The following is a 14,469-nucleotide window of genomic DNA, read 5'->3' as shown; positions in this document are numbered from 1 at the left end:
TATATATATTTACATTTTGATCGCAAAGATTTATTAATTTCTTAATTATTTAATTATTCTTGTTTTATGAAATTATTCCGTTCTTATTGCAGTAATGTACTTATTTACTCCTTTGTCAAAAGTATTCCTGTTATATTGACTACTAACGAAAGTGAAATTCACAATTTAATTAACGTTTAGTTAATATATAAAAAAAAAAAAGTACAAATACAAAGCACAAAAGTACATGTGATTGCAGTAATACACAATTATGAGGAAATGTCATTAAAGAATTTAATAATGAAGTAAAAATCTCTGTTTGAGTGTCTCTGCTTGATTTAAAAAAAATTTTATACATATAATTGATACTTTTTTTCTTTTTACTGAGCTCTGTTTTTCTCTTTATGTACGATAGTTTTGGTATATTACTTGTTTCTTATCTTCCCGCATGTTTATTATGAAAATGATTAATTAATTTCAGGCAAGTTGCGTAAAAATATCACAGGCAAGGGAGCGTAAAAAAGCAGAGATCTTTTTTTCGCGGCACGTGTAATTAGGTCCGCGCGTAGTCTAGTACGTATGTGATGACCGTCGGACCCACGTTTAAGTTAGTTTACGTAATTCTGACAGAAGATAAATCCGTAAAGACTTAATTATAGAACCCGATAACGAAACCGAAGAAATAATTACTGGAACGCGATAACGTGGACGTGGACGAGAAGTCGGAACAAGATAAAAAAAATCAAGCCGGAATTTCGCTGCCGCCGCTGTGTGACTCAATTGCACAAACCAAATTTCCGATTCATAATAACGTTTTATTTGGGGTATTCACATTCTTTTCTTGCAGCTCGTGATTTTCCTCGTGGTTAAAAACGACATTATCTTTTTCGATGAAACTTCGTGAATAATTAGTAATTTCGGCAAGTCATCATCTTTGAATCTATTAAACTGCGAATAGTGCAACGAATTCCAGAAGTATATAATAAATCATATTTGTGAATCAAAACAGATATTCTTTTTCTTTAGGATCATAAAAATAGGTCAAAACATTTCTCTCACATATAAGTCTGCGGCTGTCTCAGAAGTTGGCATTTTCTTGAGGCACATTAAGAAAAGTCGAAGTAGAAAGTGCACGTCTTTTGAATGACATCCATACGCAAGAGAAATAAATGTTTTCGCCTCTTTCTTTCCAGAACGGATTCGTGGAGTGTTTGAAACAACAGTGTCCGAACATCGAAGGTTGCTACGCGTTGCTGGACCCGCGCGACGACGAGTGCTGCCACAAATGCACAGGTAGAATACCTTTGTCCGTCCGCTAATTCGTTTAATTATCCTAATCATTCTAATTGGCTCGGGTTTACTCGCGGAACAACCGGAATGGAAAAGAGAGAGAATGGGAAGGGAGAGGGGGAATATTGTCGGCGGCGGTAAGAAGGAAAAGCGAAAATGCTCGCGGAATGCTCGGCCGCGGCGGAGCATTGTTCCCAGGGCACAAAGACACTTCTGTTTGCCGGCATGATGATAAACCCGAAGAACTTTAACGTCTCACAGTCTCTCGTGGCTGTGTCTCTGTTTACGAAATGTAGCTGACAGATGCATGGTCTTTGTTATCGTCTACTATTAATTATGCTAATGGTGACGTAAGTTTACTTGCTGCCTGCCGAAGACGAAATCCGACCGAAAAGTGTATAAAGCACCTACGCCAAGAAATATATTAAAATGAATAACAAAACATAAGTAATAAAATGTAATATTGTTTGTAATTTTATTTGAAAAGGATAAGAGATAAAGTAGATATTTCTACGATAATTAAAAAAATTAAGCTTATCGTCCTAATAATTTGCTGTCTCTGAATATTCAAATCCAAATTTTATTCGAATATGTTATTTTCGAAGTACGCAAATAGTCTTGTCTAACTTCTAAGCTGACATCATACGTATATTTGATTTCACTTAGTGTAAATGATTGTACTTAGAAGACTTGGCCGCTTTTACATCGCAGGGTGCATGCAGAACGGCGTATATCACGCATCGGACACGGAATGGACGGAAGGAAACGACCCCTGTCTAATATTCACCTGTAAAGCGGGCGTCATCACTGAATCAAAACTACGATGTTACACGCCCTGTTCTCATCCGAAAGCGGCCCCATCTGGCCAGTGTTGTCCTATATGCGAAGGTGCGTAACTTTTTTCTTCTTTTTTTTTTTTTGCGCGCGCTTTGATGCTGCTGCTGCTGCTGCTACTAATTACCCACGCCAATCTCACAAATATTTCTCACGATCTTCTGATTGCCCGCCGCGCAATTAAAACTGGAATGTTCCGCTGATATAACGAAGAGAGAACGATAATGATTGAAAATTACAGCGCCGCCTCTGCCCGACGAAAAACGAACGGACGATAACACACGTACGTTGTAACATTCTATTTCTCTTTTTCTTTAGAATAATGTAACCGCATAAATTTAACACGACGTCCTCATAAAATTTCGCATCGTACAAATAATACAACCGCGATCCTTTTCTATATACAAAAAAGTCGCAGTTGTATTAATTGTACGATGCGAAATCTTATGAGAACACGCAGTGTTGAATTTATGTGGTTACATTAGTCTGAAGAAAAAGAAAAATATATATATGTATATCGTGCTTCTTTCCATCATTGGTACATATGTGTTTCGTATTAATTAATATTCCGTCTCGGCCAAAAACACAATTTTACCCGAATACTGAAAAAGAAGCTAAACGCGAAATGTTCGATTCATATTTTGTAGGTTGTTTAGTAAATGGACAGAAGGTGACGGAGGATAGGTCGGTGACAACGACGGAAGACCCCTGCGTGACCTGCAAATGCAATAAGGGACATCTCACCTGCGCGAAGCAAGCCTGTCCGACGCTTAATTGTCCTTCAACGAGGATCGTCGATGTATCTGGGGAATGCTGTCCACATTGTCGAGGTGAAAGAAGTTAAATAGTTTTCATTAAGATGAATGTCGTCGCTTCTGCTCCGAAACGAAAAGAAATGATCTTTCTCTGCAAAATAATGACCTCCAAAAATTGTGCTTAAGAAAAGGAAGTCTGTTCCTTATTATTATTCAGTTCCTTATTTTTATTTGCATATATTTTCAATTTAGATGACGGTAATAGCACGTTACTCTTTTTTCTTACGACATACAAGCCGCTAATTATAACATAGATGTAATATTAATATAAGATCACTTATTTATTGTGTAAGCATTCCAATTCGAGGGACGAAATTAATAACTATCGGAGATTTATTTTAACATTTGTCAAAACGAAAATTTTCTAAACAATTACACAAACAATTAAAATCACTTTGAATTTGTAGGTCATTTCGATCTCTCTTACAATACCAGAGGCGCGAATCGATTTTATACGAATCTGATTATTTTCCAATGTCGCAATTGCGCAAAAACCAGCGAAACACGTAATATTACGATTGTCATCTAGCCATCCAAGAATGCGCGCGCTGCCATTTGATTATACATATCTCCCTGCAACTTTCAAATTCTGCATTAAAGTATAATGCAAAGTATGAAATATATCGCGATAATTACATCGAATAAAAATACAAATGGTAGCGTTAAGATTGCATAAATTAAAAAATATTACATAAAATTAACATAAAATTTACAAATATTATTACCTACAAACACCTATTTGTATATCTCATTGGACTGTAGATAACATTAGATATACAGTTATACGTGAGAAAATAATTCGCGTAATTGACAAGCATGACAAGGGAACGATTCAGAAAAATATTTTGCTTGTAACGCGATCATATTAGCACATATTCAAGTTAAAAGATTACAAGAACACTACTTCTATCACACAGGCAGTGCAAGATTCTTCTCACCTCCGAAAGGCGCGTGCATGCTCGGCACGCATTTATATAACTCGGGTAGTGAATTTTACGTGGATCACTGTACGCGCTGCACCTGCGTCAATTCGGCGATCTCGTGCATAAGGGAGACCTGTCCGGTACTGGAATGTCCCAGGGAACATCAGATGATCCTAGTCAACCGCTGTTGCCCGCAATGCTTGCTCGTCGAGGAGAGCCGGGCCTCTTGCTCTTATGGTGGAAGAACTTATGTGGCGAGTATCACGCTTTTATTCATCGTCATGCAATCTTATCCGTCGCGTGAGCAACCTAATTGCGAAATGAGAAACTGAACTAGAGCATTATCAAATAACCTTTATTAAGCTATAGCAGAATCAAGTCAGCAAAATCAAATCGGATCTTTGGAATATTTAGTATTCCTCTTTTGTATTAAATTATTATCATTAAAAATAATTTTGTACTACGTGCTATTTTGAAAAAATTCACTTCTATATGAAGCTGGCCACCACTTTAGAATAAAAAGAAAAAAGAAACAAAATTGAGATGAAATCGAATTGAGTTTATGCTAATTTTTACTTTATCTATCAAAGATAATAGCACTTCTGCATCGATAATTATTTTTTTCTATCGTATATTAAAATACGAAAGGCGTGAAAACGCCTTAATAATAAATATTAGAAATTATATAATTATAAATTTTATAATTTTAAATGAATTATAAATTATAATGTCAATATTGTAAATATTATTATAATTATAAATTTGAGTAATCGACAGAAAGTGATGCGGTACTGCGTTCTATATCGAATTTTCTAAGGTTAGTCCGAGAACTTTCCGATTTACACCGTACATAATTTTTTATGCTAAGTAATTTTATAATAAGTATTTATGACAATACTTTGAAAGTTTAAACAATTTTCTTTAAAACAAGCCTTAGTTGAATAAATTAATATTTATCGTCAATAGAGATATCAGATTTTTTTGCAAATATTTTTTGCAGACATGCACAAAATATGCATTAATAAATATGCATTTTTAGAGTGCTTTTTTAATGAAACAAATTTTTATTTTCCAATCTGATTTTTTAAAAAATATGAAATTGTATAAGAATCCGATGTCTATATTTATCAAAAATAAAAACGTTTCTATAAAAACATTAGTAAATATGTATCACTTTAAAGAGTTATGTAAAAAATCAATTTCGTTGCGAAAATATCTTCTCGCGAGATATTTTCATTTCGCATTCGTTGCTGTTTCATGGTCATTTAAACGACCTTTTTTGTCCTAGGCAGGATGGCGAAAATTGGAAGCTGGATTCCTGCAAGACATGCACCTGTAAACAGGGCAAAGTGCGCTGCGCAATGCCTCAGTGTCCGCCGATGAACTTTCGTTGCCCGCCAAATTCTAAATTGGAACATCCGGAAGGCCAATGCTGTCCGCGATGTGTAGAGCGTGAGTTTTATCGTGTTGTACTTCACAGGATTAATACTCAATGTGTATGAAAATATTAAAATTATTAATTCTTCCAGGTGACGGAGTTTGCACAGTTTTTGGAGACCCACACTATCGTACGTTCGATGGGAAATTCTACAGCTTCAAGGGAGCGTGCAAGTATCAACTAGTTACCGATTGTTTTTCTCACACATTCAGCATACGGGTAACCAATGATGCCAGGAAAACGAAATTTTCAGCGTGGACCAAAACTATCGCCATAAAGGTATATATATTAAGTTATATGAAAATTTTAATATAAATTATAGCACGAAATAAATTTAAATCTCGCTTCCTTGAACTAAATAGACTAAAGTTAATTTTTAAAGAAAACTAAGAAAATGATACGAAGTATCGCATTCGAATTTTATCGAATAATATCATATCACTTGTTCGCATGTGTAGTATTTCAAATTAATGCTTTCAACGTTCTTTAAAAGATAATTTTTCAATTGTTTTACAAATGAGGCTATAGATTTTGATTGATGAACTGGCTTAATATAGCGTTGCTAAATAAAGTCTTCTCTGAGATGAGGTTTTCTTGCTCTATTCGAAAAGAATTACATCAAATAAGATGGGAAAAAACTTTTTCGTTCTATTAATGTCCCGTGCGATTATGTTGCAGATCGGTGATTTAAAAGTGAATCTTGGTCAAAAAATGAAAGTGAAAGTAAACGGGAAGAAGGTGAACGTTCCTTATCGCGTTGCTAACCAATTGGACATCAATCGTACAGACGACAGTGTGATTGTCAATACGCGGATCGGAATCAAGGTTCATTGGGATGGTATCAGCTTTCTCGAAGTGTCTGTGCCTTCGTCGTATAGGGGTCAATTATGCGGTCTTTGTGGTAACTTCAATTCCCAAATCAAAGATGACTTTACTGCGCGACATGGACGAGTGGTTCAGGATCCGCAGCAGTTTGGTCAATCCTGGGTCGTGGGTGGTGCCAAGAAGACGTGCCCTCGAACGAAATTTGGAAATAATACCAGGCAGAGACGTTGTCGAGAGAGAAAAGATCAGCGGTACTTTATTTATATAATCTTGTTTCCTTATTGACATCTTTCCAAAGAGTATCAGAAGTAAAATGAATATATTTTCATTATATCGATTATTTTATATAGCTGGAAATTTTGTAAAGTAATTTCTCTAATATTCTACAATTCTTAATAATGATATTTGCGTAATATTTTATTTAAAAAAGTATAGTCTTATTGTTGATAATTGTCAGTAACACAAATATTTCAACCAAATTAATTTTTAATTAAATCAACAATCTCTCATAGTATTATTTCTAACAATTATTTTTTTCTTTTTTATTATTTTGTTTGTCGCATGTCGTTTTATAATAATAATCGCTAATGTTTCCAAAATTCGTTCTATATCCATTTCAAGATAAACGCCTTCTATTACAATTTTTTATGATTGCAGATTATGTAATCGGCTAAAGTCACAGATCTTTTATCCGTGCCACAAGAAGGTGAATCCGGCGATGTACTACAAAGCCTGCCTTCAAGATATGTGTGAGTGCCCGACCCAGCACTGCTATTGCGAGTCCTTCGTGGCATACGCGCACGAATGTAAGCGTCTCGACATCCCGCTGCCACACTGGCGGAAAGCCACGAGATGTCAAACCGTTTGGGACCAGTCAATAAGTTCGACAAATTTAGCTCGCCGTTCATAATCGCGCACTTTGTCCACCGCCGCGTCCGGCCTCTAAAAACTCTATCTCGGAAGACGTGCAGCGAGAACGGCCGTATCAAACTTGATATACATTCTGCATGCATTTAGAGAGAAATCAACTCTATACATGATCCCATTCCTCTTCTTCCTTTTTCCTTTCTAAGATAACATTTTAGTATACGCGAATAACGAAGAAGAGACACGATGCTGAAAGACATCTAGAATTAATGCGCATTTGTTCTGTACATAGAACTATATGACACTCCAAAACACGTGTGTAAGATATAGTCAAAGAAAAATAAAATTTTTTTCTGGAATTCGAAATCGGTTCCTAAAATCGAATTTTCTATTGAAGAAGATGAAGCTTCCGATTAAATACTCAGCAAGCGAATAGCACAAAGAACGTGGCACTTTTCTTAGTAGTTATCCTACGACATATACTGCGAGGGATTAATGTGAAATAAGTATTCATAAATGCTTATTTATTCGTGGAGCAACGTAATGCACGCGGCACTTATAAGTCTGCCGTCTATAATGAGAAACGGCAATAGACTGTTAATGCGGTAGAAAATGTTTCGCTGCTTGCGCTGCAAATGTAATACGAACGACCATACGTATATTGACTGACAAGCCGTCGGAATAATCGTGGTATTATATTACGACAAACGACGTATGTAACTGTTAACAATGATGAAGCATAAAATAGTTGAAAATTTTTTCTTGGCTTTGCAAGCTACCAGCTTACGTCTCCTCTTCGACATTCTTCGCGATGTTATCTTTCTATTCCCAAGAGCTCCTTCTGTCTGCGAGAGCGCGCAGACCGGACGCGGCGGAGTGCTCGGCGAGAATCTACTAGTCACCACTTCGTATCAATATGCATTAACGGTAAGTTCCTGTGCCCCCGTGTTAATAACGTCGAGTAGTAACTAGGGACGCACTCGAGCCGGAGTAATACTCTTTCACGGCTTTGACAAGAAAAGAATCAAGTTTTATATTAATAACGATTACACGAATAATTATAGACCAATAATAATTGTACAAAAAATACATATAAAATATATTACATACAAAAAGATCTTTTTTTTTACTGTCAAATGAAAATTTGTTTTGCAAGTTGCACGCTAATTCCAGGATCACATTTTTTTAGAAAAGATGAAAAACTTAATATTTTTGTTTATTATTTTTTCTGGTTTACTTTTATAATACAATTCATATCACACACAAAAAATATATTTTTTAAAATACGAAATATATTCTTTCCATTATTGTCATATCTTTAAAAATTATAAATGAATTTAGAATTTACAAATATTTTTTTTATGAATCTTTTTACATAAGCTTTGTAGAAATTAAATAACTCTTACGCGCAAAATCAATCTCTTTCACATAATTCACCACATTTTCACATAAAAATACTTGTTTAATTCAATTTTACGTTTCCCAAAATTAGCATTAGATTGCTATTGAAATTATCGATCCGTAACCATTATTTTTAACAAATCCTTCTTACATTTCATTATTTTTTGATTTTTATAGTGAATTTTTTCAGTCAGACTCTGACTCGAGTGCCTCTAGTAGCGACTGTTCGTCGACGCGGAGCGGCGGCGATTTCGCGCTCATTCGTACGGAAATCTCACGTGGGTCACAGCAGCACAAGTACGCAGCCATGACGTCCGGAACATGGATCTCACATGTGTGTATGTGTGCGTCACGATTTCACGCGAAATCCCGTAGATCCGAGAGGAAGCATTGCGAGTCAAGCTAGAGTCGTGCAAAATATCGGAAAATGGATAATCTTGTGTCGCACAGAGTGAAGCACAAAAAGTAAAACTAATATTTAGCTCTAACTTGGTGTAATTTAATCTTGAATTTTATGTCAATGCAGGTCGCGTACATTATTTGTAAATCAAGAACGCGCGACTTATCTAGTTTTAAGATCGTCCCTCATGGGATATTGGATTATTATCGAACAAAAAAAAAAATTGATGTGAGATAATTGACAATATGTAGTCTCATTATATTGTATTGTAATCTCATAATTATTGGCATGTTTTAACAACTGTAAATGCTGCCTTATGAATTTTATATGAACTTCACTGAGAGGCTTGTGTACGATCACTCGAACAAACGCAGAAGTAGAGCTCTATTGAACAAGAGATATACATGTGCGTAAGTACTTTTAGCACTTGATAAAACGAAACCGATATGCTTGAATTCGTGAGGACTTTAGCAATTAGCAGCAGATATCTTGTAATGTTTCGGAACACCGTGCAGTATTTCGGCCGATGAGCAGGCTCGCGGCATAGCATGTACATCCCAGTTTAACGCAATCGATCGATTATATGTATATGTATGTGTACACATATAAATATGTGTGAACTCGAAGGTCTTTGAATCCACAGATCTGTGTTTCTACCGAATCTTGTATTCGTATATCTGTGTTCGTATCTTTTTGCGGGTCTCCGCATCCGCAGTTCAATGAATCATCGAATTCATCTGATGAATCATAGATCTGCGGTTTCTCAAACTCTCTTTCGCTTTCTGAGATCTTTGAATCCCAATTAAATTCGGGAGATTTATCCGTAAATCGCACATCTAAAACGGATTTCTCTACAACGGATTTCTACGTTGCTCCTTCAATTCAATAAACCTTTTGATTCATAATTCCGCGATTGTGCGATCGCTCTCTTGGGATCTGTATATAATAAATTTAGATCCACGCGCGAATTGCGCTTGCACTCATAAATCGTGGTTTCACAAATATGTTCTATTTCTAGATCCGTAGCCATAGATCTCTCTGATCTCATCGTAGATCCACCGTTTTACACAGATGTTTGGATTCACAGACTCGCCGTTTATCAGATTCTTACATTTTCGTCATGTAGAATTAGGAGAGAGCATTTTCCCGTTTCTCTTCGACGACAAGTACACCTTTTTTATATTATGTACAACATATATCTAAGTAGCGTATAATGTTTATATATATATTTTAGCTTTAGTGAAACGTTTACAAATTGTACATAGAAAGACACGATTATTAATGTTAAGCGAGTACTAAGCATGGGTTCTAATAAGTCGTGCCACAATTTTTATTGATTCTTCACCTATTCTCTTTTTTTTTTTACTCCATTTCTTTGTTCGACTTTCTCTTTCATTCTCTATATATTTCTTCTTTTTACTTTTATCTTTTAGCAAATTATTACAAAATTTTACAAAACAGTGTAGACCTTTTTTATTAAAGCTACTTTTGCGGAAAGCGAGAGAATGGCGATTTTTTTTTAATTTAGTAAATCTGTACATAGCCAAAATACACTGTAATTAATTATCACCGACGAGTTTCGGCGAGGGATCGAACCAATTCTGTATATCGGGTAGTCCAAAGCGTTAGCCAATTTTTGTCGACTTTAGCATAGAGCTACAGTGTAGAACAAAAAGTTGAGCGTAATAAACCAATTATATTCACAGACACCGTGTTTGCAAAATTCTCTCTCTCCCTCTCCATATTCGAAAATACATCAAGAAAGTTCTATATGTATCATATCATTAAAAAATCATTCCTTTTTTAATTATTTTCTAATAATTATTCTTCTTTATTTTCCCATAAACACATACATTGTTCTGTAAAATTAGTGTAAAAAATTATAATATGTGGAATCAAAAGAAGGGAATGACATAAATTTCAGATATATATTCATTTATTTAAAGAGACATTTTTCTTTGACAGTCAACACGTTTGAGAGTTTCCGAAGTTGTATTATTACAAATTGTGGCCTTACTTTCTTTTTAGACCAGAGTAGAGATTTCATGTAACATGCCGGTAGATTTCAAATTAGTTACACTAAAATGTATATGAAATAAATCTTGAATAAAGTGTACTAAGGAAAAGAGAAGAACGTGTTCTATCCGAAAATATGAAAACTTTTTAGAAAAATTTCAAATATTATGCGATACTTAAAAATATTTCCAACGCACGGACGAGAAATTATCGTGTATCAAGGTCATTTAACAAACCTCATAACACGAGAGAGATTCGGAATTTTTATTACATTATAAATGCACAAAAACATCTTAAAAATATTTATATATATATATGTAAATACGTATATTATATATGGGCATAATCAAGAAAACGACAGATTTTATTACAGTATGATAGAGGATGAAGTAGAGAGTGCTACGCGTTGATATCCTGATATATATTCTACATATCTGACTACTTTCTACCTTCTTCCTTATCTTTTTTTATTCTTTTTCTATTTATTTCCTATCTCTGTCTTCAACTTAAATGCTAAGTGCAATGCGCTAATCAACTGCTCAACTATTTCCCGCGAATTACGCACGCATCTGCAACGTTGTTAATCCAATTAAAAGATCAATTAATCACAGATCGGATATGCTTCTCACAAACTTCTTGAAACATCCACGAAAAAGATTAATATTTACGTTATAAGAACGAGAAGTACATTACTTCTAACGAAATAAATTCTTGTATTAAACTATTTAATAAAACGTTACATTTTCTGCTCTAAAAATATTATACATGAAATAACTCAAATTTAATAAATTATATTTAATTATAAATTAAATTTTATTAATTATCTTTTTATCGCCGCAAATGCATTATGCGTACCTCACGATTTACGATTTTGAAAGAAAAGATATTTTGCTTCCAATGAATTCTCTTATCTCCCCTTGTTGAAAAAATAATTCGTTATTTTATGCACAATGAAATATTAATGTGCAGTAAATAAATAACATTAACATTAGAGATCTGTATTTAATCATTCTGATTTTTTTCCGTTAATGAAATCTTCGAATTTCATTTGCAAAATCGCGATAAACGCACATACCTGCGCATCGATTTCTTCAAAATCTCATATCAATAAAAACATATTCTATCCCCTACCTTTCAAACGATCAAAAATGAGAGATTAAGAAAGAGAAACAGAAAAAATGATAATTCAAAGGAAGAGTGAATGATAGAAAGGGAAAAAGATAGAGATCAACAATTACTACAAAAACTAATATCACATTTTTATTAAGAAAAAAAGGAATTGCTATAAAATCACTCTTAATTTATCACTTTATCGTCAAATCAGTTCTTAAGTTACAAAAACAAAAATAAATACAAATACATTGCCCCTTTTATAACCAAATTTGAATAGAAAACATTTTTTTATATTTATACAAAAATAAAAAATACGTGCATGTACTTTCATAAATTCGTATTTGTTTATTAAATAACTGTCGCATCTATAGCAGATAAAATAATACTCGGTCAAGTTTAATTCTATAAAATATACAAAATAAAAATTTCTCAAATAATGATTTTATATTTTTTCAAATGTTCTGTTTAAAATTAAATGTTGATAGATAATAGCTTATTTTTCGAATCTTATTAATAATCGCTTTTTTTAAAATCGGATATGGATTTATTATTGGATAGAATATTCTCAAAGCTAAGATAGATAAAAACAAAATACTTTTTGGAAAACTGTAATTCTACTCCATTATACTTATTAGGATTTTTAGCCTAATATTACACTCTCTCTTTCTCTCTCTTTCTCTCTCGTAGGTATATGTATTAACGACTGCAACTTATCAGCTATTCTTATAATGTCTCGCAGTGCCTTCTTATTACGCCTGGACTGAAAAACTCTACAGGAAAGTGTCACAAATGTGACAATGAGAGATTCATTAAGATAGACGCACGTAGAAAGGGAAAGGAAGCAGCAGCCTCCTTTTCATTAATTTCAATTTCTCTTTTCTTAGTACAAAAATAGATTTCGAGCATAGATCGCGCAGCCCTTAGAAATATTTTAAATATGTGTGTTAAAATAACCAAATTTAATATTGCAAAAACAATATCGGGTTTTCGTGGCTATGGGCGTGAAATTGTACATTTCTCATTTTGACGGATGCAGAAATTTTTTATTACGTTTTTTAAAGTTATAATATCGTGGATCAACAAAAAATTGCATTATTGTAACATCCGAAGATGTGAATGCGGCGAACGCAGAAGAATGTGCAGAGAGCTAGTATGCCAACTATCACATTGACTTACAGTAATATAATCGTATATAATACAACAATGTAAATTATAATTAGCAAAGTACATACTATGAGAGAACAATGATTCTGATTTCAACTGGTAAATTTGTTACGACATCTCGAAATTATGCCGGACAATCGACGCAAAACTGAGACATAATTTCGCGGCCAAGACTGCGCGAAGTCGCCCGATCGAAGAACAAGAATCGCCCGTTGAAAAAAAGGGCGAGAACATTAAATCTTTTATTATCTCGGAACACGCTCAATAATAACCGATAGCCTCAAGTTGTAAAGTAACGCGAACTCGTATCCTTTTACTATAATGGCGGTTTTAATGGCGCCTATAAAAACGTATCCTTACTGTAACGAAGTAAGATATATTTTTCAATGTAAAATATTAGAAAAGAAATCTCTTTAATCGAATGCTCTTTTGCGATTCTTCTACATTAAGAATATTGCACAGCGGGTAAATCCCGTCATAATTAAATTATGACGTTCAATCGAGGTGACGAAATGGAAATTTACTATTTACGTAAGAAGACGAACAAGGAAACGAGAAAGAGGATACGAGCTCGTCCTTGAATCTGTATTTTTATACATATATCGCAACTCAACGAGCTGTTTTCCTATCGATTATTTGCGTTGTAAGAACTTGTAAAGAATAAAGAAAATATAATTATTTTGTCGCTATAGATCTTCGAAGCGTATAGGAAAATTTTATTATTATCTTTTTACCTTGATATCTCGCAATCCGTCATAATCACATCAATTGCTGCATTATACGAATAAGTTCGAAAGAGTCGCTCGTCAAGTTGCCAATATCGAGTGTATAAAAACAAAGGAAAAGCTCGCGTAGAGCTCGCCGACTACGTCTACATTAATTACGTGTATATTAATTGATAATAAATATTAATGTTGCTATTGACCGCGCGTGTTACCACGATCATTGAAACGAAAAAAGAAACATAGGATCGGAAAGGAAAACATCGCGTGAGTATGTCTCATGTGTATATATAGTATATTCGCTTGTACTAATTATAAGTCTCCCTAAGCTTCTTTCACCGATCGTGTCCTCCTCGACAAGACGAATCGGGAAATTTCGATGAGAGGAGGCACCCTCGAGTAATTATAAAGATGCGCGAAGAAAGCGCTAAGTGGATCAAGGCACTGTCCTTGATCCTTTCGATTGTCAGACAATGGAAAATTAATTTATTATTTATTTACGCGCAAACATTTTCTTCTACATATAAAGATTTACTTTCAGGAAAGAAAATTTCAGAGAATAATGTATAATGATATACATTACGTAAAATGATAAAAATCTATTCAAGCATGCGACAAGAAACTTTACGTAAAGCGTTACGAATTAATCGCATAATCCTAGCATATCTCATCTCGCATCAAA

General features: G+C 34.1%; 2 protein-coding genes across 4 annotated transcripts in view; both read left to right on the top strand.

Moving 5' to 3' along the window:
* Window positions 1–7,031, top strand: part of LOC108747815 (BMP-binding endothelial regulator protein) — a 42,032-nt gene extending 35,001 nt beyond the window's left edge. For both annotated transcript variants that reach the window (XM_018485633.1, XM_018485631.1), the window contains 8 exons: window positions 1,173–1,272; window positions 1,981–2,157; window positions 2,751–2,933; window positions 3,836–4,095; window positions 5,134–5,293; window positions 5,371–5,558; window positions 5,958–6,355; window positions 6,762–7,031. In XM_018485633.1, coding sequence (XP_018341135.1) covers window positions 1,173–1,272; window positions 1,981–2,157; window positions 2,751–2,933; window positions 3,836–4,095; window positions 5,134–5,293; window positions 5,371–5,558; window positions 5,958–6,355; window positions 6,762–7,014 — 1,719 coding nt within the window. In that variant the 3' untranslated portion in view covers window positions 7,015–7,031. The remainder of the gene's footprint in view (window positions 1–1,172; window positions 1,273–1,980; window positions 2,158–2,750; window positions 2,934–3,835; window positions 4,096–5,133; window positions 5,294–5,370; window positions 5,559–5,957; window positions 6,356–6,761) is intronic.
* Window positions 7,032–7,681: 650 nt separating this feature from the next.
* Window positions 7,682–9,167, top strand: LOC108747816. Of its 2 annotated transcripts, none has more exons than XM_018485634.1 (2): window positions 7,682–7,898; window positions 8,567–9,167. In XM_018485634.1, the coding sequence occupies exons 1-2, from the start codon at window positions 7,701–7,703 to the stop codon at window positions 8,681–8,683; spliced, it is 315 nt and encodes a 104-aa protein (XP_018341136.1). In that variant the 5' UTR covers window positions 7,682–7,700; the 3' UTR covers window positions 8,684–9,167. The 2 variants fall into 2 exon arrangements, with proteins under 2 accessions (XP_018341136.1, XP_018341137.1); XM_018485635.1 differs by having other exon boundaries at window positions 8,550–9,167.
* Window positions 9,168–14,469: the final 5,302 nt, after the last annotated feature.

This window comes from Trachymyrmex septentrionalis, unplaced genomic scaffold, assembly GCF_001594115.1.
Source record: "Trachymyrmex septentrionalis isolate Tsep2-gDNA-1 unplaced genomic scaffold, Tsep1.0 scaffold20, whole genome shotgun sequence".
Lineage (NCBI taxonomy): Eukaryota > Metazoa > Arthropoda > Insecta > Hymenoptera > Formicidae > Trachymyrmex > Trachymyrmex septentrionalis.
This window is presented reverse-complemented; position numbering and strand designations above follow the sequence as displayed.